Below are 27,909 nucleotides of genomic sequence, written 5' to 3' on the forward strand. Positions count from 1 at the left end.
GACCCAAAATGTGGGAAATGTTTTCTGTGGGAAAATTATTAAAAACCTGAGCTCAGACCACCCAATGACTGGTTTGCACAAAATATACGTTAGCAGCCCGGCACCAAGCATAAACATGTAATTACTGAAGACACACAAAAGAGCAATTATGGGGACAGTAACACAACCTTACTGAGGCTGTTGTGGTTCAATAATTAAAAGTAATGGTAAATAAATGGGATTGCAAAACCAGTTATCAAAAAATAAAAAAGCACTTGTTTACAAAGATTTACTAATAATTTACCACCACTGGCGACTGCTTTCCTCCTGCCCACCACAAAGGCCCAATCACAGGGCTCTTGATTTGTCAACCATGTCTGTATGAACATAACATTGGGTGATAAAGTAACCAAACTATCAATACTGTCTCCATTTTAAGCGGCTGGAATAGGAGTTGTGTGTTTTTCTGTTAAGTAAAGGCCAATCAAACTACCTCTGTCTTTGCGCTAAATAATTTACCAGTGTTGGCTTCAGTAACAGAGGGCTGAGGCTTGCACCCTTGCACTTTACGCTTAAATTGTATAATACTGCACTTCAGTATATTAGGAAAAAGGAGCCAGAATGTTCCCAGACAACTTAACTGGAAAAAAATCTGTGCATCTGACTTAGTCAGCACAGTGATGACCAAACTAAATAGGCTTGCACTTCCTTTCCTTTCCTAGAGCAGATATTTTCACAGCTGCAGCATAAAGAAAACATTATTTTGTGGCCTGTGGCCCAGGGTCTGAAAAGTTAACAGTCCTGGGCACACTGGTGTTATGTTTGTTCTCATTTCAAGGTGAGCAGCAGATGGAAGTCGCCGATTTGTCTGTGACACACTGGGGGTCATTCAAGGTAATGCATGACGGAGATGAACCATATAGGCTTCTTCCCAAACTAAAATACTGGTGTGGTTATGATATTTTTACAGGAAATAATAAAAAAAAATTGTTTATGATATGCAACATAAATTGCAAATGTCTCATTATTTTTACTTTATGATTTACTCAATTTATCTCGCATGGTATGGCTATAATATTCATATAGGCCTTGTAGACTATTCCTATGGTCTAATTTAAAGCCGTACTCCAAAGTGCAATATTTCCCTAAGAAATGTAGTGATGTAGAGGTATTAAGGAGCATGAAATGGAAATACTCAAGTAAACAAATACCTCAAAATTGTACTTAAGTACTTGAGAAAATTGGGTACTTTCCACCATTGACTGTCTCAATTTTATGGTTTCTGTTTCATCTCATATAGAGCAGTATAGTTTTAATTAAAGTTGTGCTGCTATGGTATCTTTTCGAATATACAATTACCTTTCAACAGCTTACTTGTTCATTCAAATTTGTGTAAACATATGTGAAAAGAAAAAAATGGCCCCTTTTTATGCATATATAAACCTTACTGACAGTGTCAAAAAAAACACGTGTTAACCTCACAATTGGTAGGGCTGTCATGATGATCTCGCGAGGATAACCTATGATTTGGCGCGAGAACAATAGGGTTTGACCTTTAAGCCACGCCTTTTTTTTCAGACTCTAGCCAATCCGATAGATATAACTGGAAGCAGCATGGTCAAGGGCACCGGCTGAAAGTGAGCAGAGCGCAAGGAAGCAGCAAGGAGAAGAACCTGCTAGCAAAGGCTGTCGCAGAAGAAGTCAGTCGGTTTGAGCTGTGTTGAAGAGAAGGTGAGAGTTTTATCCGTGACACTCAGCTAACCTAGCTACAATAGTTCAAACTGAGCTTGAGGGGCGTTTAAGCTTATTGTACCATTACTGAAATAACGATTACTACGATTCAAAGACTGCTCTGTGGAAGGACGTAAGCCCTCGTTTTTCTTTAGCAAGTGTGTTAATAAATACCAAATGTACAGCATATTTAATATATTCCTTTTAAGCAACTTTTTAATGTAGGTTCCCCGTATGAATTAAACGCTAGCGTTGTCGTGTCCTAGCATGTAGAACAAAGCGTACAGCAGCGGAGGCGGTTACGCCACCTGTCACTTGTTTGAAGACACGTTTCCTCTCTGCTTCATTACGCTGTAGACAGGAATCCGTATTAACAACGTTGGTTTACCACGTTGCCAGTGCAACGAAGGCGCCATAATGAGGAAAGCCGGTAGTCACGTCTAGCAAGTCTTGCTCAGCGGAGTGATCTGCTCTGTGCTGGTGTTATACAGCTAGCTAGCTTCTAGTCCCTGCATGACCCCTTCTGCTCAGGGGTAACCGTGTCAGTACGTAGACATTACACTGTCCCTGTTTACTGACCTTGACAGGCGGCAATATGCTGCTATATAGATAAACTATCTTTACTACAATATTCAGCTGTATAACCTCCAGTCTATAATGTTTTCAAATAACCCAACCTGCTTTTCCACATTAACGTGAAGCTAAAAAGCGATTTGATATACAAAATGCCTCTCAGAGACGTTTTGTTAACATGTGGTAGGACAGGAACTAGATTTGGTTATGGATGAGTTGTCCCTCAGGCAGTATAGTGTGTGTGTGTGTGGCGTTAGTCATGACTGAAACATTCAACACACTGTTCATACTAGCAGCAGGTGAACTTGACAAGCCTAACTCTTGGCTGTTTGGCCAATCTTTGTCCTGATAAGAGCAATTAATTTATTGTCTCTCGTTGCATTTTAGGCCACACACACTAAAACAGTTAAAAGTTGTTATTATGTATAGCAGTGTTTAAAAAAAATAAAAATAAATAATAAAAAATCTGAATTGCTCTTTTACAGCCTCAAATTTTGATCAGCCTCTGCCACAAAGGTTTAGTGTGTGCCTGAGAGACATGCATTTTCATTCTCATGTGGTGTGTGTGTATAAACGTATTGCGAAAGAGACCACCAAAACCTGAATTATAGTAAAATGAATAAAATAAAACTGCTTGAAGCTGACAAGAAGTCATCGTCTCTTCTGCATAGAATACAACTGCATCCCGTGTTGCTGCTCATGTCGATCATTTAAAATGTGCTGCAGTTTTTAAGAATACTTGTGCAGGCCTAATAAATGGGTTTTGCCTGCCTCACTGTTCTACTCCATTTTCCCATGAGCTACTTGGAGCTTTTCCCCAGTGTGACTCTCACATGATTTGCCACTGCACAATGACTCCTACGCACCCCTGACCCCACTCTCCTTCTCCTCTCCTGCTCCCCCTATCGTTGTTCTTTTTTTTTTTTTGTATTACCAACTCTTTTTGTCTCCCACACCTCATTTTTGTCTCCCTCGCTAATGTTTCTTATCGCTATCTCTGTGCCTCGGTCTTCTTTTTTGTCCTCTCTCTGAAAGAGTTCTGTTGCCAGACATCTGTAAGACTAGACCAAATTCTGATTTGTGATTTAGTGGTGTTTTTTTTTTTTTTTTTTTTTTTTTGTAGGTTGTTTTTATTGCCTGTGATATCTACAACATATATGTAAATATGCAAATATCTGTAACTACATATACAAATAATGTGTTGCACCATGCACTGGAGACCGGTTTGTCTCTCGGCACCTATGATCTGTGCCATTGTCTCGGAAGGTTTTCATTTCTTGATGCACTGCATGTTTCCAATTAAGGTTCAACCACTAATTAGACTGGATTTGCAGGTATTTGGGTGTGTGGCTCCAGGAAACACCTCAAAGCTCTTACTGTAACAGGAAGAACACAATTTATATCAGTAAAATCACATCATACAAATTTTTTCTACATGAGTTGAAGTGCTTCTGCAATACAAATAAACACAAACAAGGTGTATTAAGAGCCATTTGCTGAAGGCAGATCCTAGGCTAGGTCTGAAACACCATAATGATAGTTATTATCATTGTTATGGCAGATGTATTTAAGGTTGCACTGACTAGTAATAATCATGTATTGTTGTTAAGGTAGAACTTAAGTTGTTGTTGTTGTTGTTGTTGTTTGAGTGAGGTGATCATTTGACTGTCCACTAACATAGAATTGCATGTTCAGTAATTGCATGAGCGAAGGGCTTTTTTTTACCTCCAGCTTCTTTGCCCCCTCCCGGTTTCCCTCAACTGAGTTCACACAATAGTGCTGTTGTAATATTAGAACAAAAGTCGTCTTGCCACAGCTTCAATAACCTATTTATGAAGCAATGGTTACTTTTTTTTTTTTTTTTTTTTACCAGCAGGATTTGTTCAGTTACCAAGAAAGCTATGAGGAAGCTACTCTTACAATGTGCTTTGACCCTGGAAACCAGAGAGCAATTCACATTTTAAACACTGACAGTGATATTTAATCTGTCTGCAGGGCTATGCAGTCCTTGAGGTTGAACTTAAATCATGCTGAATTAGTTTGTTTTCGCTCTATCATTCGGCCTGCATTATTTTGAGGGGGGAAAAGTCCTGATAAAAAAGGTGAGACTGGCAGGCTGTTCCACATCTTTTTTTTTTTTTCTTTTTTTGTCCTTGACTCAGTGTGCAGTTGAACTCTGTCCAATATTGTCTCCTGTTAAAGCTCAGGGGACCATGCTGTCCTGCCCTCATTTAGCATGAATGTCTAAAGGCCAAGCCAACAACTGTCCTTCTCAGAAGGGCGTGACTCAAGTTTCCTCTTACTATCTCTCTTGCACACATGTCTAATAATTTATTCAATGAAGGAGATGCAAGTCGTGCCTCTTAGTCATGGTTCAGAGACTGCTACAAGCTAATGGATGCCTTCAAGGACATAAAGCACATGCTAACACTTTCTAGTGGAGTTGATAGTGTAGTGTTTAAAAGTTGTTTGTTTGAGTGTGTACTTATGCACTCTTGATTTGTGTTCTGTTTTATATTGCTAATATCCATAGGTCTCTCAGCTGAAAGAGTAGCTAATCTGATTAAAGTATTAAGGCCCGGTATGTTTGGTATGTAAGATTATAGACATAGCTCTGCCCACATTAGAGGGCAGTTAGCTTTACAAAGCAGCTAAGCCTGTTCTGATGCCAATTGTTTTAAAGTCCATATTCGTCAAGTGTCTTCAGGTTGTTGCAAAGCAGGCAATGACAAAGAAAAATGTGTGGGTACTAATTTCTTTAGTTTGTGACCTTTTTAGGTCTAATGCACCTAATGTGTTTTTTAGTGGGGTTAGTATCAACCCTCAAGGTTATAGGAGTCAATGGAGTCCTGGGGCTGTCTGAGGCCAAGCTATGTTCTAAAGTTAGCTGTACTTCATACTGACTAGAATAGCCAAAGCGTTTTCTGAGCTAAGTTATTGTATGGCCGGGTTCCAATATGTCTACACCCTAATTTTCTTTATTGAAATACACTTGGATTACAAGGTTAGGCTTTTTGTCTATGCTGTCTCGGAAGCATGCTGTTGGAGTTTAGCAAGGCCATGCTTTGGTGCTGCAAATTGGAGCAGACTTTCCTGCCAGTTTGTGTCCCCTTGGCATTTGCCCACACAAGCTCTCCTCACGCAATGTCCACTTTGGGATCTCTCTCCAGTGAAAATTGGCCCCTAGGGGTCATTAGGAATTTTTCCTCTACTGTTTGGCAGCACAAGACACAATCACTCCAGGCAAGCTCATCGTCTTTTTGTCTCTTATTTTCACTTAACAGGCAGAATACATTGAACTGATGCACAAATAAAATTGCGAGCCAAATTGGACCATGTTCGGAGAATGTGGCTTGTGATGGAGCCTACTGTCAACAAAGCTGTGTTTTATTCAGTTTCAAGTTTGGTCACTATGGTAATATTTTAACCCGTGAGGCCATATACTTCTCACATAAGTTGATAAGAACTGTTGGATTAACCTACTTCAGGGCTAGATAAGACCAGGATTGTTTGAGATTTTTTTTTTTTTTTTGGTCTGTTTTGTTCTTCTTCTCTGAAGGTCAGACAGGGTAGGAGAGGTCATGAGGGCTCTCTCAGTCAAATCATCCTGTCTGCTCACTAGAACTGGGACAAGGGTTGGTTAAGAGTTGCTTTGCTTATGGCTTAAGAAGTTAGTTGGTTGGTTTAAGGTGGAATTGTGTGAAATACTGCTAGCTCTTCATGGAAATCGTTGTCATATGTCACCTATGAAAGTAATTTGCAAATGCTTTGAATGCATAGGTCTCATTTTCAAATGAGTGCAAACCAAATGACTGCTACAGGCACAATTCTCTTACCTGGTTATATGGCCTTTTGTTGTCTATAATGATGCCTTGTTAACAGGGCATCAGACAGCCTTTCTCTAACCTCATTTGTGTTTTCTACATTGTTGTCCAGTGTGTATTGTTGTAGAAACCTGGTGTAACTTTGTACTGCTTCTGTTCTCAACATCCCTTTTTGTCCTAGCCATATTTGAACAAAAAAACCACTGACCTGCCCACCATTGTGCTTTTATAGTGCACATGGAAGTGATGCTGCTGTTGTTTTTGTGTAGCAGCGTTGTTCACTGGGTAATTTTCCAAAAGGGCATAAATGTCACTTCAATAGAATAGTTGCAGTGTTGTTTTTGACCTATTGCTTAACAAGTTATACGTTTACAGTGAAAAAGAGCTCCGCTTTTGAAGTGAATATATGGCAAGCCAGATGGGTCAAAACATGTCAATACTTTTACATTTCTCACACCTGTTTGATAATCATCATTAAAACCATTTATTATTTTCAGTACATGTATTATATATGATACTATAGCCACAAGCGGCAGTTCTGGGATTTTGTTATGATTGGACAAACAATGCCTGATTTATAGTCTGATTGTTATGCCACGCCCAGCCTTTTTGCATTTGTAGCGCCCCCTAGTGGCTTTTTTTGTAGAGCACATTGAGTTCAAAATAGCATTTTTGGGCCTTAATTACAGCACCACCATGCGGCCGATTGGGCTCTTAATTCTGTGGAAGTAAGACGGTGTAGTCCCTCATTCGTCCAGGAGTGTTCTATCGTAGAAAAGGTTTCAGTCGTAGTCATCTGGACACTGTTTTCAGAATCAAGACGTTTCGGCTCCCATCCGGAAGTCATTCTCAATTGTAAAAAATAATAATTACATTGTATTTGGTTACCTTAGGTACTGGCTAATATCATGAATCAGGCTATGTAGTCAGCTGGATTCACAAAATTGTCACCTTTTTGTTACTCAAAGGCAATCGTTAGCCAACATTCAACAGCAGCAGTAGAAGGCCATGTAGAGTCTTTGCAGTGTCAAATATCAGTGAATCAACAGAAAATTCACTGAGTGGTCAGAAATTCTATACTGTGACATTGTTTCTCTCCTACTTTTTTAATGTGCATTCATTATAGAAATTATGACTCTTTTGATGTGTATGATAATATGTATAAGAACTGTGCAGAAAAGCGTGATCTATGAAAGCAGAATGGTTGTGATTAGTTATCAAATGTTTGTTTTGTGACAAATGCATTAAGAGAGACAGGACCCACCTGACCTTCTGCAGCTGATGCACCTTACAGAGCAGGCCTCTCTCCTGAGGACGATCACATGCATGGCTCTTATTCCACTGGTAGTGCATTGCAGTGTTTGAGAAAATATACAGAAGACTTGCATTTCAGGTCTCGTTCCGCTGTTAAATTGAAACCTTGTTTTGTTTGGCTTGTCTTTTTGAATTGATGCTAGTGGGAAGCTAGTTATTCTGTTATTGTATTCTTCTGGCAGTGGAGTTTGCATGGAGTCTGTGTTGACCTGTGCTGGACACTGGTCTTTTGTGCCCAGAAACAGGGCTGCCTTTCTAGTTAGCAGCAACGGAAACCCTATGGATGTTTGGACAAGAGGTGCGACGTGTTCTTTGGACACCCCATTATTCCCACAAATGAAACAGTAACACACTGTACAGAAATGAGTATGTTATACTAAATAAAATCTATCTTTTGAGTATAAAACACTTATCCCTTTGTAGATTGAAAGGTGGCTGTTTTTATTAAAAACAAAAAATCAAAAACGTTTTTATAATTGTATTTATATAGAGAGTTTGGGTGTCATTTTTAGAAATGTCAAACGGTAAGAAAGACGACAACACAAACCAAGCTTCAGGCCTGATGCTTCATTAATGACTTTTCTTGTTGGTTTCCCTTTTTAGATTCCTGTGAAGCAGAAATGGACCAGGCAAGGTCAACGATATCCAAAATTGTGAGTATTACAACCTTAATCCTAAAATAACAAGCTTTGCCTTAAGGAATTATCTTCCCCTTATTACCACTTCTGAAATGAGTGTTATTATTACTGTCAATGTTGCATAAATGAATGTGTTTATCTTTTCATCTTGGAAACAAATACTTATCACTTAACCATTCAGCATGGTGTTGATGAAATAGTAATTAGGCAGAGGAACTTAAGAACATTTTCAGTGCAGTTAATGTTGCATATTAAGTGCTGTACATTCATCTTTCGAGTAGGGCCGTGATTATTTTCTAATCACTGCAAGGGACTAAAACTGTACCACTTACAAATAAGACATACTTTAGAAAGGGTTTATAAGCCAGAACTTCTAGTTATTCTTAAATCATTAATTAATGCTTTATAGATTAGTATTAAATCATTAAGAACAACTTTTGCCAGGTTGTGACAATTCCCTTTTTTAGTTTGCATTGGAAACCCATTTTATCAATGAGTTACCATTGTTTGTAACTGCAGACTTGATGGCTTACCAACGTTTACAACATGCATGCATTATTACCACATAGAAACCTACAGCCATGTTATTATTAAAGCATTTTATGAAACACGGAGCGCAGTGTTGAAAGAGGAAGTCTTGCAAAGTCATGTGTAAATCAGGTATAACTTATTATACACCCACCAAACTAATAGCTAATCACTGGCTAACTGTTAGCTAAGCACAAGGCAGACAATCTAGCGTTCAAGAAAAACTACACAACCTCATATGCCAATTACTTCCTCATTATTTGAATGAATATGTAGACTATAACAGAAAAGGTAGTAGTTCTCCATTTTCGTCTTGGCAGATCTCCTGGTAGAAGATCTACTGCATCGTGCTCATTTTCAGTCATCGTTCATCCTTCTTTTTTTTCTTTCTTTTTTTTCTTTTTTTTGCTCTCAGAAAGCAACTGCTCTAAGTTCATTTTGTTATACACTTTATTGACATTCTATATTCATGCATGTTGTTTAATAGACTTTTTTTTTTAATCATATTTGTACGTGATGAGGTTGTGCTTTTCTGGATTGTCTGCCATGTGCTTAGGCCCGAAAGCCAAACCATGATTTGTCAGAAACCATAGTCCATTCACTGAGCATAAATGTTGTGATCACACTAGCACACCGCTGAAGGATGAGTTACATGTACTGTTTCGTTAAAACAATGGCAGAGAGAAAGAGTGGGCGATCACAAAAGTGAAACGAAACAGAAACTGAACTCTTTTTTTTTTTTTTTTGGTTCTTCTAAATTATTGATTAGATTACATGTGCTATAGGTTGCTTAAATTTCATTGTCAGCCAACAATATGTCATGGGTTTCAGGCTTTATAATGAACCACCAGGTCTGCAGCATTCCTTCACTACAAAAAACCATCAAGCACAACTAAGTGTTAACGTTGTGTCCACAAGCATTCTTTTCTGTGGGGGCTTCCAGAAGTTCTGAGGCTTTTTTTCCAGATGGTAAGTGGTCGAATGGTCCATCGGAGGGCTCTTCCTGATGAATGAAAGTGCTAGCTAAAAGAACAAAGCAACTCATGCTGGAGGAGCAAATGGGATTTTCCACAACCTGGTAATCCAAACGTTGTTCATTAGTACTGAAATAAGCATTAGGATTTATTAACATTAGTAAATCCATTAGTTACAACCTATATACCCTTTATTTATTTAAAGTATGGCTTATTAGAAAGTGGTACCAAAACTGTATTACTAATGTTGAAACATTTATGGATGAACTTTTATACATTCACATCCATAAGGCATGTCATCTATTGTACAAAAACACTTGACCCCACTGGTCATAGATTCCAGCTTATGTCCTGCAATCATAGGTTCCATCTACAAAAAATACATGTTGTTAGCTAAATAATAAACCATATTTTCTCCTCATACCTCATTACAGTTTAACGGGGAGCCGCACTCCTACACACGTTTCAACTTGACCCAGAACATGGAAGGCGATAACAGCCAAGTGGAGATGAAGCTGTCGTCCGACATGGATGAGGAGGCTGTGGGAAATGGCGTGGGAGACCACCGCAATCACAACTCCAACGGCAAACCCTACATGGCTCAAAAGCTTGGACGCACCCCCAAGAACCTCTGCTTCATGGCAGTCACCACCCTCCTCATCTTTATCATCGGTAAGAAGAGGGCTGCTGAATGTGTGGCATGGACACAAAAGGACAAAAGTATTTTACTGGGTTTTGTGGGTGGTGTAAGGTATCCATACTGTACAGTACTGTCAGAGTCAATTGGTGGTATAGCATTTCAAAATGCTGACTGTGGTTTAAGCTGGAACTTGATGCATTCTGTCCTTGGATGTCTGCACTCTTCGCCTCTCAGTGCAATTGCTCCGGTCTTTCCCTGGTTGTTACTCATTTGAAGCCACTGCTACTTTCAGGGTACTTGATTGGCTACTTGGTTCATCGGAAGAAGGACTTGGCTCCCATCTGTGCAGCCTCCGTGCTCCCTTTTAAAGACGCTGAAGTCCATGAGACGGGTGCTGCCCCCCTCATGAACTGGGACGATGTCAAAAAGCTCCTCGCCCAAAAACTCACTGCAGCCAAATTTGAACCTGTTTTCAGGTAAATATAAAGCCCACACTTCCTGTGGAATCTGCTGTGAGGCAGTGTTGGCTTCTTTTCAAAATGACTATTCTTGGAAAAGGTCTTTTATTTGTATTACAATTTTAAAAAAATGAGCCATTGGTTTTCTGCCTCCCTTTTCCTTTCCCCTTTTATCCTTCTATCCTAGTGAGTTTTCCAGTGACAGCCACCAGGCTGGTTCTCCAGGTGATGAGGCTCTGGGGAACAAGGTGCTCAAGAAGTTTAAAGAGTATGGCATGACCAGCTGGACCGATGAGCACTTTGTTAAGGTTCAGGACCCCCCAGCTTCTGGCTCCAACAGATTGGTTTTCAACGGGAAGGAGGAGCGTCCAACCGGATTCCTGTCCTACAGTGCCACTGGAAAAGTACAGGTAATTTGCAAGCTATGTTAAGTAGAGACAATTATTTAAAATTTAAGTAGAGAAAACTGCAGTAAACTTTTTATTTTATTTTTTGGGGGGGTCCAGGGTTCCATCTTGTATGCGTTTTACGGGCAGGAAAATGATTTCATGTTGCTGCGGGACAAGAACATCAACCTGAGTGGCAAGGTCATCCTGGTCAGAGCTGGTAAAATCAGCTTTGCTGAGAAGGTGGGTAGTTTTAATCAGAAATACACTTTGACTTTTTCCCCTCAATTACTCTAAAATACGTGATTTTGTACAAATTATTTTCCTGTTAGTGACAATAATAGATAAACTGTAGTGAATAGATTTTTTTTTTTTTTTTTAATTTTCTATTACCTTTTTCTTTGCTTACAGGTAGCCAATGCTGCCAAAATGAATGCCTCTGCTGTGTTGATCTACCCAGACCCCGCCGATTACTCTATTGGAGACACCACTCAGCTCTTTGGTCATGTGAGTGTGGACAGTTTAGAAGCATAATGTTGGAAGATGAAACCCACTGGAGGGACGTACATATTTAGTTTGTTAAATGTACCGAAACATTAATACATCATACATAAATACATCGAGCAACTTTAAAGGTACCTTTTGGAGCTTTGGAACAGTATTGCTGCCGTGATGGAATTTATTGATGAGTGGTTCCCGGGTTTGTTTTTATTTAGTGCTCTTTAAGCCTGCATAGGAGCATGAGTGGTGGCACTAATGTGCCCAGAAATGTAGCGACGCATCAGCAAAAAGCAGGGAGGAAGAAGGCTGCTTGCCGTTGTAAACATGGAAGTAAACGATGCAAGTTTCCAAATATATAAAAACAAAGTGTTGCAAATGTTTTTATAAAGGAAATGCATTTGACATGTATGTTAGGGCTCAGTTAGACATACACAATAATGTATTGTGATCTAAACCTAACTGTCCATAAGAGGAAGCAGATGAACTTCTCCTGCAGTGACTTTCATTTGGGTGCTCTACCAAAAAAAAAAAAAAAAAAAAAAACCTTCATCAGAGCAACTTCGAAATGCATCAGTAGTTCTGTTCAGACAGGAGGCGGAAGCGCTGCCCACTTTCTTTCGCCACCCATGTTAACCAATTGGGCTGTTCAGACAGGGCGCAGCGCGGAGCTCCGCGGCCGGCTCACCATCTGCAGAGACAGTTTCGGGGTGTGGTTTTATTTTGTCCGTGAGCGAATCTGGCAACAAAACACACTGATTATCTATTATAAACAATATAAATGATCTGATCCTGATAAATGATAAACTATGCATCCCATGCTTGCCAACCCTTGCTGCCCATCTCCCCGCTGTTCTCCTGGAGTATAGTATCACTGCTGTTTGATTGTGTTTTTTTAAATTACTCACTTATTCCACATATTTGTCAGTTGTGGCTAAACAGAGAGCGAGCTTAGTGACATTTTGAAATGCTTTTGTGTTCCAGACTGTCGAATCATAGCTGCTTGGCAAACTCTGTAAAACTGTCCATCTGACCTTCTTCTGTCTCTCACAGGTCCACATGGGTTCAGGGGATCCCTACACCCCAGGCTTCCCCTCCTTCAACCACACCCAGTTTCCACCTGTCCAGTCTTCAGGTCTGCCAAAAATCTTGGCTCAGACCATCACGACAGGCATGGCCAAAAACATTTTGAAGTAAGGCTCGCATACGCTGTGGCACATCTGAAATGATGCACTTAAAAATAGAAGGATTATAATAAATACAGTGCCTTGTCTATCATTTTCAAATATTCCTCTTGCACTATGATTTCTACAGCTGACTCTGTAGAAGCTTACGTAGCGTTAATGTTTGTCTGCATCCCACAGGCAACTGGGGGGTCAGAATATGCCGCAAGGGTGGGGAAGCTACTTCAAACTTGGAAATGAGAGCAATATTATTACCGTGGAGGTCAACAACGTTCCCACTGAGAAGAAGATAAACAATGTCTTCGGAGTCATCAAAGGCTTTGTGGATGCAGGTACATTGAGATGTTTATTTAACAAGAGAAACATGCTGTGATCAGGAATTCGGTGTAATGAAAATGAGTGAAGAATGTCTTCTCATTGTCTTTATTTTTAAATTTTTTTAAAATTTTAGATCGATATGTGGTTATCGGTGCCCAGAGGGACGCTTGGGGTCCAGGTTTTGCTACGTCGACAGTCGGTACCAGCGTCCTTGTTGAGCTGGCACGTTCCATCTCAGATATGGTGAAGAATGGTAAGTCTCAAGTGCCAGCTGATGTTTAGTTTTTCATGTGAAATAATTAAAGATTTTGACTAACATACATTGTGTGGGACGTGGATGTACATTTCATATCCGATCCTACCTGATGTAAGTCACTGAGCAGCTGGAGAAAGTGGTCATAAGATATGTTTAGTCTGAGTATTTCCTATTTAGACAGGGCGCTGCTCTTTTTCTTAATGTGCATTTGTTATCCCCTTGACAGACGGATTCAAGCCAAGGAGAAGCATTGTGTTTGCTAGCTGGAGTGCTGGAGAATATGGGAGCGTTGGCGCCACCGAGTGGTTGGAGGTGAGAATTGCACAATCCATTTTGTACATGAGGTTTTCGTAACTGCGTTTATCTTGATCAGCAGCTTTCATGCAGTAATAATACTGATTGGTGTTAGAGCTCGTCCTTAATTTTGTTATTGTCTTCTTGTTGTTGTTGTATATCCAGGGTTATGTATCTTCTCTGAGCATGAAAGCCTTCTCCTACATCAACCTGGATGGCGTTGTAACAGGTATTTACTGTCATGATTAGAAACATTTTGGACCTCTTTGTCTTCAGGTTTCTTGCTGGACTCTAGATTAGGCTATTAAATATAGAACATCTTCTTTATACCTACAATATGACTCTGTATTTTTCCGAGTGACTGAATTTAAGTCTACTTTTCCAGGTTGGAGTGGATTTAAAGTAGCAGCCAGTCCCTTGATGCACAGCCTGATCGAGAGCTCTCTGAAAGAGGTAAATCCACAGCTGGAGGACTTTCAATGAATCAGACTTTGAAGTACATTTAATACAAGCCAGCAGGATTGCCAGTTAAAGACCATTAACAGTGTGTTTGTGAATGTTTAAGATGTAACGTATGTATACACTTGCCTTTTCCTTAGGTGAACTCCCTAAACAAGCCTGCGACTCTCTTTTCACAATTTGGAAAGGGCGACTGGGAATCAAATGTGTAAGTCTGACCAGGCTGTTGGTCCACTTACATTCAGTGTCTATTCAGTGTTTATACACCACCATGACATCCAAGCTTTTCTCAGTATCACATCCACAGCTGGAATGTGTAGGATAGCTGTCATTCTCATGTTTGGCAAATGTTCACTAACTAATCTTTTTTCCAAATATTTACCTACCTTGAGAGAGAGCACGGCTAAAGTGCCATCTTGCATGTGTTTTTTATTTTCCAGGTTGGAGCCTCTGAAGTTGGATAATGCTGCGTATCCTTTCCTTGCCTTTTCTGGCATTCCCTCAGTCTCATTTAGATTCACCCCTGCTAATTCAGTAAGTCGTCCTGCTGTACTATAAGTTAAATAAATGTTTTTGCACCATTTACGTTAAAGTTTGTTCATGGGATGTATCTTTCCTGTAATTCTCAACACATCTTGGTTTTCCCTCTCAGGACTACCAGTACTTTGGCACAATGCTGGACACCCGGGAGAAACTGAACGCGGCCACGGCCAGCCAGGTTCCTCAGCTGGCTGAAACAGTGACCCGGTTCGCAGGTCACATAGCGCTGAGGCTGGTCCATGATCATCTGCTGCGGATGGACCTGATGAAGTACGACCGCATTATACGTACTCAAGTGGCTCAGATCAACGGGAAAGTCAAGGCTGTTCAGAGGGTGAGTGTCCAGTTGTTTTCTTGCCGACTTTGATAGAACTTTCCCAACAGTTGACTCGGCTGTTAAAGAGTCTGTATGTTCATGCCATGTCTGTCGGTATAAAGTAGCCAGTTTACCTCTTTATTTATTTAATTTTTTTTTAATGCCTTCAAATTGATTTATCACTGTTTTTAGTCCAATTCCTGCTTTGATTATATAACCCCAATGTGCCCAGACACTTCCCTTTTTGTTATATTTTCTTTTTGTTTTTAAATTCGGAACACTAAATTACCCCTGTGGATGTTATGTCTGCTTCCAGATGACGCCCCAGCTGTTGCCCAAGGCCCTGACAGTGCGGTGGTTGATCTCGGCCTCTGGATCGTACAGCCGCGCCTCTCGCAGCCTGGCAGCAGACATCGAGAACAGCAACCTGGAGGACATCGAGATGTGCCGCATCATTAATGACCGCATCATGGCGGTAAGACCTCTACAGCTTGGGGTTAATCTTGTAGATTAGTGCAAATTGATGCATATTCTGTGGTTATGCACTGAATTGTGGGGTATCTTGAGAAATTAATTATTATTATTTATGGGCCTTACACTCCTGCTTTTTAAAGGCCCTGAACACCTATTTTCTTAATCAGTGTCTTACTATGAGCAATGGGTGTCCAACATGAACACACTATTTTTTGCCAAAAGTAGAACAGTTTTGGGTATTTAACACACTTTTCTTACTGGTTTGAATTAGGTTGGGCAGTTGGGGAAACGGTGATGTCACGTACTTCCTTGCACCGATCAGAATTTAGCAACATTTGAATCAAAATTAGATGACATTTGTCAATCAAATCTGATCAAACTGCACCCACACAGTCCTGATGAAGCGGTGTTAAACTGAAACAACTCTGCTGTTTTTCTAGACTTTAACTTTGATTGTTGCTTTTTGTAGTCTTGCATATTTAATGGTACAGAGAAATACTTCTGGGGGGGGGGAAAGGCTCATCACAATGCACTCAAACGTAGTACTAAAAGGAGAAGGGCACTGGTGAATATTTAACTTTATTTAAAAATTTTTTTTTTTTTTTAGACTTATAAAGTGAGTTTTTCTTTAATCACCTCTAATCATCAAAGCAAAACAATAATCCAGTGATTTAAGAAAGCATTGCAAATTTCCTTCTGTCCGTCATCCCGTGTTCCTCTTGTTTCTGTAGGTGGAAAGGAACTTCCTGTCCCCCTATGTGTCTCCCAGAGAGAGTCCTTTCCGCCACATCCTGCTGGGCTCTGGCCCTCACACTCTCAAGGCTCTGATCAACCACCTCGAAGCCTTCAGGGCTGACGACCCCAAGGCAGACGCCGACCTGTTCCGCAACCAGTTTGCCCTGGCGACCTGGACCATTCAGGGCTGTGCCAACTCACTAGCAGGGGACATCTGGTCTTTGGATAATGAAATCTAAATAGTAATCTTCCCCCTCCTCCCTTGTTCATGATTTGGCCCTCCTTATCACAACTGGCAGCGTGAAAACCAGTAGGCTGTGATCATTAACAATCAGTTGGAAAGAAAAAAAAATCTTTAGAATTTTAACATGTGGTATGTGAAGGTCCAGTGTGTAACATTTAGGAGGAGCTATTGGCAGAAATGGAATATAATATTTCTAAGTATGTTTTCATTAGTGTATAACCACCTGAAAATATAAATCTTTCATTTTTTTTTTTATTACCTTTTTTAGAATAAGCCCTTTATATCTACATAATGAGCGGGTCCCCTTCCACAGTGGTCGCCATGTTGCACCGCCATGTTTCTACAGTAGCCCAGAACAGACAAACCAAACACTGGCTGTAGATAGGGCCGTTGACGAGTTTCATGGCCACCATAGTTTCTCCTACACGATTGGAACGGGAGGGTGATGCGAGCAGTATTTAAATGTTTGCAAACTGCAATTTCACCACTAGATGCCACTAAATCCTACACACTGGACCTTTTTTTAAATACCATAATTTGAATACCTTGGTGCTAGTAACGACTACCTTCAAATGGCCATGTTATGTGGCAGTACTACCTTAAATTTGTTACCCTATGAATGAGTTGAATGTAGTGAAAGTGACGCTTTATCAGCACAGTATCAGGTCATAATCACAGGAAAGGCTGTATTTGCCAGCTCAGAGATTAATAAAACACACAAGGGCAGTATAAGCTAATGACTTTCCATTTTGTTTACCATAATTATTACAGAATTAAAACTGCTGTTATTTCCTCTGCTGCTGTAGCCTCATGTTCAAACCTGAGCTGGTTTATGTTGGTAGCTATAGTTTCATACTGTGCTGAAATCTGCTACTCAACTCATTGTCAGAGATTCAGAAGTTGCTGAAAAGGACTGAAGATGAATCTTACAATAACACAGCCGTTGTGTTGCACAGAACACACCTAGAAGTAGATTTGACAATCAGCTGTCGTTACTTGGCACCGTTTAACACTCGTGCTGTGTTAATCGTTAAGTCCGAATTACCCGCAACAATTAAAAAAAAAAAAGAAAAAAAAAAGAAATTTATTTGAATTTATTAATTATCTGACTCATTCACCTCCTGACATGAGAGCACATCTCTGTAGGCATTTCAAAAATCAAGGGAGAATGTCTCCAACCATGTGGCACTGAAACAGAAACCGTACGTCTATTTATTGTGTTATTTATTTATCAGTGGCAGGGTTCACTATAAATAGTTTTTTTAAATCACCTTTTATAAAAAAAAAACAGTAATTATCGGGAGCAGTGCCTTCCATAATTATGACAGTTATACTGTCGAAATGACAAAAGCAGCATCTGCTAAAAGAAGTGTACATGTTGACCGACGGCCAGTACTGAGCACACAACAATCAGGCACCTCTCAGCAAACAGCACAACTCTGAGGTCATGTTTTTTTCCTACTTAACTGACACTGAATTTGGTCTTTTGGGCAAGGCCAGCTCACATATCACATCATGGAAAATATTTACTGAACACCTGTGGCTGTGTCAGTACGGATCCCTTGGTACATGTACGCTTCTCATCCTGACAACATTATCGGGAGCAGTGTCTTCCATAATGTGAAAAAAGAAGGTAGTTTTTGCCTACCAGTGTGTATCCGTATCGGAGGCAGTGCCCTCCATATTTCACTGTAGGGGTGGATGTTTTTTTTATCGGGGACAGTGTTTCCCATAATGTGTATATATACAGTACATTGCTACACAATGCACGTTGTCCACATCTTTAGAACGCTTCTGTTTGCATGCTAATCTACCCTTTTGTAGTTTCCTCTAAGGCGTGCAGCTTCTGTCCACAGATCTGAAAGATAGTGACGAGTTTGTCATTAATAAGGTAAAGAAGCTGCATTTCTTTAAATTGTTCTGGGTTTCTTTAGTGAGTTGTCTCATTTTAATCAAACGCTGATAATGTGTTGTCTTTTCTATGAGCTTCCTATGGAACTGATATGGAAGGCCTTTTGCTTCAAAGAATAAATGTTAGACATGTTTGGGACCGCTGGTTACAGCAGTGTGGTCCAGGATTTCCAGAAAAGATCACCGCTCTGGAAAATGGGTTTTGTTTAATGATTCAGTCAGTGTGAAATTAGTTCTATTTTGATGTGTCCGTTCATTCTTGTTTAGATTTTGTTGTGCCTTTTTGTTTCATGACTGCATTAGAGCTGAGTTTCTACATACAGCACAGTATGTAAAGAGGTTTTGGAGGATGTATTTGGCTTGTTTTGATATTTCTACATTTCTTTTTTTCCTGTTGTCTGCTAGAATCAAGTTACTGGCTTAAATGCCTCTTACGCTACAACACCTATTTAGGGAAAGTTACCAAAAGAATTAAATTGTAAAAAATGAAAGGACAATCAATGTAAAATGGGATTTAAAAAATTACAGTGACTGTTACAGTAATCTGGTCACTGTTTTTCAATTTGTTACGGGGGAAAAAACTACCTGCTGTTATGCCTCAGTAGAAAAACCATGAATTGTTTTAGATTAGTAGCCATTTTATGATCCATTAATTCATAGTTGGAGTGATTTAAACTGATCTGCTGGGCTACAGTGAGGAAGATGCTGGAAATTGCCTTTCTAACATTGGTTATCTTGCTGAGAAATCACACAAAAATCAGCTGTGTTTAGTATGAGGACATAGGAATTTGTCTGCAAAGTACATCTTTTCAAAATTCTAGCCATGTGGATAAAAATGTCTAGAAACCTAAAATAATGCATATGTCAAAACTACACGTTTGCTTTACGTTTATGCGTTCCTGCAATAAACAATCGCATCACAACTATTGAGTCATGGTATGATTTAGTCTACATTATCTGTATGTCAAGTTTTAAACTGGTCAGTTACATGACTAGGCTATAAAGTTTTTTTTTTTTTTTTTTTTTAATGTGTCAATGTAGTAGGACTTTACCTCATTTTGTAAAACAAGGTAAATTAAATGTTATTTGGTACTCTATCAAAATAATTTAGTAATGCACACATTCTGAAAAGGTCTCTTGGCGTGTGCTGTAAACAACCCTGTCAAATGAATTTCATGTAGTTCCAACTACAAGCACTTCCCTGTTAGAATTTGTGTAGAATAGTTTAGACAAACATCTGCGTTACATTAGAGCCTTACTGCTGCAGAAGTTGTTGATTTACAGGAGCAGCTAGATGTGTAAATGTCAAAGTCCACCTCCACTCATGAGTTTTGCTTATTGTTAATACACCTGGATGTTTGAGCTTCACTGTGCAGAGTTTCTTTAAAATTTTTATTAAAGAGGCTCACATTCCTCTGCTGAAAGGGGACAGTTCGTGCTCACATTAAATTTAAGACATGTACAACATGATTGTGACATCACAATGTATACACACACACACACACCTATTTAAATTCTATTTCTAAATTGTCCTTTTACTGTTGGTTGATTCCCTCATGGAGTTGTGTGTATGTTTTTGACAGACATCTTTTGCAGTGACCTCAGGCCTCAGTACACACCTCTCCTTTCTGAAGTGCTTACAACCTGTCTAATGCCATCGTCTTCTTGCTCCCCTGATCTTTGTTTCTCAGGACTGTTAGTAGCAAGGCTTTAATCTGTATATTGGCTGATTTAAGTTTGGGGTTCTGGAAAGGAATCCAGATGACTCCGTATACCTGCATGTTGAAAGAGGCTCCTGGTGGCAAAGATGTTTCAGGAGCAGCTTAGACACTCAAATGTTATGACACCTGCAACTGAGTCACTATTTAAAAAGCTTCACATTAACCAGACATCACTGAAGTTAATACACTGTATCACTTTAGATTGCTGAATGTTTTATTGAATGCAACACCAAACCAGTTAAGTGTGCAGTGGACTGCTGTGAGGCTGGCTTTGAGTGGTTTGGCTGACGTCCTCTGTCACGGGCCCCAGGATTGCCAAAGACACAAGAGGAGTCCTGCCCTGTGGTGTCGCAAGCAAGAAACAATGTTTGTGCTTTGTTTTATGTAAGAAGGAAATATAATGAATGCAAAAGTTAATATAAAGTTTATTTCCCCCTGTCTGCTGTCAGCATCACTGTCCAATATTGTAGTTATACAAATGGACTATTAAGTGCAGGCCTGCAGACTAAATCAACTCTAATATTTATCTGTCACAGGTGTAAGTTATTTTGGTCTAGAAAACATTCATAGGCTTCATCTTTTACACTGACTGTTGGAGCAGTGAAATATATTTAAAGAAATTAGCTATAAGAAATCATCTGCATATGTTAACATTACTATTTTTCTAATCCTAAACTCGACTGAAACACAAATAACCACTGCTCTCCAGTTTGTCCTGTGGTCAGCCGTCCTTCTGATCTGGTGGGATGTACATAACGTCATCATTTTGAGGACTTGAGTGAAGTGACCAGTAACTGCATTAACAAAAACTCATTGTCATTTATGCGTTTACCCTACTAGCACAAAGGCATGAGCCTGAACTTACCTCTTTGTCCACAGTGAACCGCAGCAGCTCAGGTGGTGGAGTAAGAGAGGGAACAATGAATCTTTGAATGACTAAATACGTGATATTGTATGAATACACAGGTGTGGAATACAGCTAGTTTACACAATAGCATTTTGTTATATTATAGCCTATTCTAGGTCAGAAGCTTGTCCTTACCTTCTGTCCACAGTGAAGAGGCGATGGAGTAAGATAAAAGTATAGTAAGACAAGAATAGTTAGTAAGACAATTGTTGAATTATTGAATAAAAGATTTTATATGGATAAACAGGTTTTCGACAATCATATTACTCTTGTCTTTAGATTGTAGCCTATTCTAAGTATCTTGCTTACAATTTAAAAGGCTCATACTTACCTTTTTTGTCCGTATTGAGTGAATGGCAGGAGCTCAAGTAGTAGAAGAAGTTGTGGGTTGTTTTCCAGGGCTGTTGCATCATGAGGAGCAGAGTTAACAGGGTGAGGGTCAAGAAAAGCAGGCTCATCATAAGCAGCAGCAAGAAGAAAAGTAGAAGGATCATCACAAGGAAAAGCACGGGTATAAGCATAATGAACAGGATGCGGAACAGCATAGGGAATAGGAAAAGCAGGACCTTGTTGTTGCCACTCCATCCCATAGTGTGGCAGTGGGAACTGCTGGAGAGGAGGTCTGGCATTTTCTTCAGCATTATGATTCAAGTCTCTCATGTGTGCGTGCACACATACACGGTTATCAAGCAGGGAAAACTGGGAATACAACGGGTTGGACCCAAACGCAGGTACCGAGGCAGAGCTGGTAAAGTTCAATGATTTATTGGAGAGCAAGAGGCTTATGTGATGGTGAGGCAGGCAGAGATCAAAACCAAAGGGTAGTCCAAATCAGGCAAACACATCCAAATACCAGGCAGAAAGTCCAAAACACAAGACGAACTGACAAAGGAAGTACACAGACTAAAATACACTCAGGTAAAGGGAGAAAAGGAGACACGGGTGAAATTAATCAGGGCAGGGTAAATAATCAGAACTGGTGGGAAAAGCAAACAAAGACAGGAAGTAAAACTACACGAGACACATGAGGCAGAACACTTACAAAATAAGCAGGAAAGAACATAACTAAACCCCAAAACCACAACAACTGGATGTATTACAAGTACTTTGTAGAAAAGCCACCAACAAACACAATCACTTATACACAGTAGGTGTATGTGATTGTGTATGATCTTTCATTGGCTCAATACACTGAAAGACACTCCTGCAGCACCTGATCACTATAATGGTGAACACACACAGCCAGGTCACTACAATTCAGGCCATCTTGACCCAGAAGCACAATTACAAGGTTAAACCCAGAATGAACCATGTTGACAGTTTAACTGTGTCAAGTTCTACTCTGTATTTTTTTTTGTATTTTTTAAATACAAAATAATGAATAGAAATCTCTGCAGACAGTAAATGTGAATCCGTGCATGCTTCCATCAACTATGAGAATATATAGTCCCAGAGGACATGATAAAAGTGACAATTAATTAAGCCCCAAAGTTATACAGCATGGCATCTCAGTGCTGCTTCCCACCCAAAGCAGTGAATTTGTCTCTTCTGATCCACGTGTACCCTGTGGTGCTTTTGTTTGCCACTGGGATGATACAGAGGAGCCCAGGGGGGCCCCACCGCCCCAGCTTCACTGTGTGGCAATTGCTGTGTGGTAATCTGACTAACTGTAACTCTGTTTGGGAGTATGGGGATGTACGCTACTGAAGCACAATATCAACTGCCATGACAGGGCTTTCAACTGTGTGCTGCTTTATATACAAGTGTTGAAGAGGGGCCCTATATCAAAATCTAGTTTTAAGACCTTTGTTACTTGAGCTGATACTGTGCTTACATGATGCATATTTCTAAATGAATCTGTGTTTAATAAAATGACCTCAGAAAATCTGGGGCCAACATAGGAATACTGTACACATTAGTAATACTGCAGCTCATTTTTGCTCCAGGGTGCAGGTTCATTTGGCCGTGCCTACACCCGGCTGTATTCTTTATTCTCAGGCTCTCTGGTAGAGTGGAGGCATGAAACGCTGACTGGCTTTGTATACAGTAGAAGAAGCATGTACAGCACTGTCAACATGTGAAAACAATATGTTTCCATAAGCCTTTCTTAATCTTTTTCCATTTGCCAACCTCTCCGCTGCAAACAAAAGTAAAATCTTTTGCCTTTTTAATCAAATTTCTGACGTTTCCACCCAGGTTTTGGTGCAAACATTGAAAAACTGCACAAAAACAGTTGGATGGAAATGTTACAGTTAATCGTGGTCAAGTATGCAACTTAGTGTGATGAGGAAACATGAAGCCTAGTGCACATACTGTACACTGAGAATGGACAATGACATTAAAATATTTGCATATTCACAGATTCTAGATTTTTCAATAAGGAAGAAGGACTAGATGTAATTTAAAGAAATCTTAAGAAGGTAATTGAACTTTTTTTGTGGAAAAAACATATCCGACACAAATTATTGTTCAAAGCAGAGTATTTCTGTGTCTTAAAACACATCTAGAGGGGATCTTTAATATTCTTTCTTGTTTTTCACCAGTGATGCCCATCCAACCAGTGCAGATCCCTTTGTTAGAGGACCTGACCAGCACAATCCAGAAAAGAATTGCTGTTGTGACAATCTTTGACCAGATGATGGAGACAAAATAAACCATTTGTTTTTTTTTCAATTTGAAGCTTTCCAACTGTTACCTTTAGTCTCTCACTAAAGTATAGTTATTCATGAGGTGAAAGTTTGGATTTAAATAGGAGGTGACCATTAGAGGGTCCCACACCTTTTCCTGTCAAAAGTCTGAGAGGGTTTTTGTGAGGGGAATTATTTACCATAGGATCCCATCACTTGTTGTACTTCAGCTTGGAGTACCAATAATATTGTACTGCTTGTGGGTGAAACAGCAACCATGATTTAAAATGATATGTCTGAATACATGTTACAAACCAAAGCACTAAACTTGTATGTATAAGCTGCAGTCACCAAGTGTAGTCATATTGCAAAATTTTGGCATGTTCCTTTAAGAGTGGGCTGACAGCCTGAATGTGTACCAGAGATGTGAGAGAAACAAAGAGCTCTCACTTCGCTACTGATTCCTGCTGCAGCAAACACCATCTCGAAGAGCGGTGGAGGAAATGCAGACCACAGTCTTAGATTCAATGAAATGAGAAGAAACATAAAATAAAAATAAAACAATGGGAAATATGTAAATGTTGGCAGTCGACCACTCCAACACCAGTGAGGAAATGTACATAAGCACAGGAGCGACATGCAAAAAAGTAATCTGAATGCTGGTCCTTCTTGTAGTGTGGCAAGAAGAAATATGTAATAACAATATGTAGCACTAATAACATGTGTATTTTTGCTTTTACTTATAGGATAATAAATGAGTAAATTGAAGCTAAAAAGGTTGATTTAAAGCTTAGGAATCAAGCCAAGTAAATAATTTAACTAACTAATAAACTAAGTGCATTTGCAGACAGGAACAAGTGCACAAACAAGAGCCAGTTTGTTTTCGCTTATTGGAGTGATCCATCTTCAAACGCACAGACGATCTTTGTGTTGTACAAAGACCGCAAAGAACTGACGCCAGCAGCCACAGCGCTCAAACCCCGACTGTGTTTTCGGACAGTGCTGTTGTGCAAGTGAACCATTCAGCACGGACTGGTGCAAACTTTACTCAGTTTTAGTCTCATTCACGCCGTGGCCGAGGCCCTTTAAAGCGTTACAGATGTCAGGACGTGTGAACTTGTAGCCGGTTTGTCGGAGTGCCAAAACACCGGAACAAGAGGTGACAGCAAGTGACAGGAGCTGAGATTGACAGGTAGGTGCGCTCACTGGAAAGACTTATGTAGCACACAGAAAACATAATTAGACTTTTTTTTTTAAAAGTCATTTCCGTTCGAGAGTGTTAGCAATGAAAATGTAGTACAGTACAGAAGGTGCTAATTTGTGGTTTAGTCACTTGTCAGACTCGTCTAATGTAATGTTACCCAGCATGAAAGCAATATCGGGCCGGTTGCTAAGTTTGTTTGCCGTGCCGCATTCTGGTGGACCGTCTGCGGGTAAAGTTTGGCGCACATTAGCGCACGTTAGCTACAAAACTCTCCTTTTTTTTGACTGAAAGCCGCGGGACAAGGTGAGGCTACATGCTGGCATTGTACTGACTACTGACTACACTGAAAAAGTTCAAAATAAGATAAAACACAAAATGAACGGTTTAATTAAAATATAATGACGATAAAATTACCGTATGAAACAGAAACAAAAATGACTTTTTAATCGTCCTGTCAGGCTTAAGTATTTTCTCTTTAGAAAAATAAATAAATAAAATAAAAACAAAAAACCCTGCGCAGGTGACTTGACTTAACTAGTTTCAAAATGTGGGTGTTTGGTGCAGGCAATGCTCTTTAAATCATTTTAACATGAAATGTTTTTCTCTAAGCCCTGCACAGTGCTGTCCTTTCATTGTTCTGTTCTTTGTTTTAAAATGATTTGTCTCAGTGGATTCAATGGGGCAGCCATGTACATGCCTGAATAGCCGACGGCCAGTCACACGTCTGTATATATTTCCTTATACAAGCAATAGAGGAGAACTGCATGGTGATGGAGACATTTCAAATTAAAATGACAGTGCCACTTCACTCCGTTCTATTGTTGCTCAAATTGAATGTAAGAAGTTATAAATAAATTACAGAAGGGGAGGAGACACTATTAATCCTTTCTACCTAGGTGTAAAGAAAGTGGACAAGGTGATTGTCCAATTATGTTCATTGTGATGAACTATTTAACTGTCTTATCAGGTTCCATGTTTGCTTCGGGTTGTACCAAAAACAGCCAATGGTGTGTAGATTTACAAGTCAGGCGGCATTTTCAAAAGTCCCAGTTGCAAGTTGGCTTGAATTTTCTGTGTTTTCTGAAGGATTCTTCAGCTGCATTCATCAAAAGGACACTTTGAGAAAAAGATGGTAAGTTGCTGCATTTGAGCTTTATTTATTGTTACACGTAGAAGGCATCATTTTTATAGTTTTACTTTCAGAGTTCAGTTTACCTGTAAATGAAGCTAAGTGGCTAACATTAGCCTGACCCGCTGTTAGTGTTGGTAGTCTGCTAACTAGTTCCTGCAACCCTCAGATCCTTAGATTCTGAGGTGTGTACCATAACTCTGGTATTTTTCCCCAATCCTACATTTACAGCTTTGTAGACTGATAATGAGACTCTAATGAGACCAGTAGATGGCTGTGGGTTCGATCTTTGATTACAGGCTGAATGTTTCACAGAATTGACTAATTGGTTGAGATTACACACACATTCAAGTGAGCCTACATGATTGGAAGGTTACATTTTTACAGCTTTTTCACTTGTTCTAGATTTTTAATCACTGTTTTCTTGACTGCAACTCAGATCTAGAGGAAGAGGACCCCGAGTCAAAGATGGCAACACTTCAGAGTCTCACTTTAGTGGATTTGACCCCTCCTGAGGACACTGAGGGAATGATTTTACCTGATTGGACAACTGCTTTGATGGAGGGAAGGTTAGTTTTTTTCCCCCTGTAAAACTAATTTATTTTTCAAAACTTAACCATTTTAACTTGATATTTTATATTTGTCTGATTGTAAGATTTCATCTGATGTTTGTAGGCGAAGCATTTTGGATGGACTCGGATGTTTGTGGTGCTGTTGGATGGATGGATGGGAGTGAATGTTCGTGATGAGCAGCTGGTGTCAGAGATAAAGTGAGCTCGGTTTGGATCAGAAGTGGCTTTAGAATGGCTGGAGCTGAGGAAAAAAAAAAAAAAGTACTCGTGTGATGCAGACTAAAAATACACACAGCATCTTTCAATTTCCAATAGTTGGATCATTAATAAAATTGTTGCGTAATTGTCTTTTGAAGGAGCCAAACGAGGAAAACTCAAGAAAGTGATGACTGAAGAGGTTCCACAGGAACTTCCTGGGAGGCTGAACTGAGATCAAGTCCCAGCAGCCGGTTGTGACTCGTCCTGTGGAGTTCTGCTTCTGTTCATGTACCAATTCATGTCTCTCACCTCACTACCACTGGACACCGTCTTTGCTGGCTTCCACCTCCCCTCTAGTTATGCCAGATATGACATTGTGTGTGCTAGAGACTGCCAGCACAGAGTCATGAAAGAATGAGATTTGCAATATTTGTACTGACTTGTATAATTTGTATGTACAGCATGTGTTGTGTAGATTTGTTTGTGGAAAAATTAGATTTTTTTTCAGTTAAAATGAAAAATAATAATGTATGTGCTTGTTCTGTTTAATTAAGTCGTGTAACAAGTCTGTTAAATTCAAACGTTTTTATAATTAGACTACTAACAGTAATTCTGAAAAATTGGATTAGCCTAATTATTCATTTCAGACTAATTTATTAAAGTAATCAATAGCAAGATAAAGGAAGTGTTTTGGGGAAGTGGGTGTGAATCATAATATTAGCATAACAGAGCAGATGGAGCTGAAAAGAGGCAGTCGCTTTCATTCCTAGCGGCACATCGACATGGGGCCAACCATTAACGACCTGCCTGCTGCCTACTCAGGGCCGTATTTGAGCCGTAAAGTCGGACCATATTTAGTTCTATTGGCAAAACCGAAGTCACACCGCGGCGGGTGCCTGATGCGCATATTTCTTACTAGTTGGTTAGTCAGTTTATGAGGCTGCGTGGTGGGAAGGAGCAAAATACTGTGCATTTTTTTTAAATGTCACAGTAAGAAAAGCACAGGTGTAAATGATAACAACATAAATTAAGGCTGAATTCAATTTATAGCTGCTTGCTGTCATGGTTCACTGGGACACTTGAATAGAACGGAGCAATCATTAATAATACCAGTAACACCTGTGCTTTTCCTACTATGACGAGTCAAAATGTCGGCTGTGAACGAATGTCAAAGTACTTATCCTGCTTCGCCCTCTCTGCAAGTAAATATGCCTGGTGTAACTCAAAGTAGGCTTACACAGTGAATATAAACCTCCCTGTCCAGGCTACAACTTCTG

General features: G+C 39.7%; 2 protein-coding genes across 9 annotated transcripts in view; both read left to right on the plus strand.

The window, feature by feature from the left end:
* Positions 1 to 1,556: 1,556 nt before the first annotated feature.
* On the plus strand, positions 1,557 to 19,197 carry tfr1a (transferrin receptor 1a). Of its 2 annotated transcripts, XM_044220937.1 has the most exons (19): positions 1,614 to 1,710; positions 8,025 to 8,074; positions 9,419 to 9,556; positions 9,996 to 10,233; positions 10,494 to 10,677; positions 10,847 to 11,069; positions 11,166 to 11,288; positions 11,457 to 11,552; positions 12,597 to 12,736; positions 12,908 to 13,059; positions 13,179 to 13,298; positions 13,528 to 13,613; positions 13,761 to 13,824; positions 13,981 to 14,048; positions 14,195 to 14,262; positions 14,495 to 14,588; positions 14,707 to 14,928; positions 15,227 to 15,385; positions 16,116 to 19,197. In XM_044220937.1, exons 3-19 carry the CDS (start codon positions 9,554 to 9,556, stop codon positions 16,356 to 16,358), a joined length of 2,283 nt encoding a protein of 760 aa, XP_044076872.1. In that variant the 5' UTR covers positions 1,614 to 1,710; positions 8,025 to 8,074; positions 9,419 to 9,553; the 3' UTR covers positions 16,359 to 19,197. The 2 variants fall into 2 exon arrangements, with proteins under 2 accessions (XP_044076871.1, XP_044076872.1); XM_044220936.1 differs by lacking the exon at positions 9,419 to 9,556 and having other exon boundaries at positions 1,557 to 1,710.
* Positions 19,198 to 21,924: 2,727 nt separating this feature from the next.
* Positions 21,925 to 27,909, plus strand: part of tnk2b (tyrosine kinase, non-receptor, 2b) — a 66,514-nt gene continuing 60,529 nt past the window's right edge. For 6 of the 7 annotated variants that reach the window (XM_044220926.1, XM_044220931.1, XM_044220933.1 and 3 more), the window contains exon 1: positions 21,925 to 24,721. The gene's annotated coding sequence lies outside the window, so the exon portion shown is untranslated. The remainder of the gene's footprint in view (positions 24,722 to 27,909) is intronic. The other variant, XM_044220925.1, reaches the window with a different exon arrangement.

This window comes from Siniperca chuatsi, linkage group LG13, assembly GCF_020085105.1.
Source record: "Siniperca chuatsi isolate FFG_IHB_CAS linkage group LG13, ASM2008510v1, whole genome shotgun sequence".
Lineage (NCBI taxonomy): Eukaryota > Metazoa > Chordata > Actinopteri > Centrarchiformes > Sinipercidae > Siniperca > Siniperca chuatsi.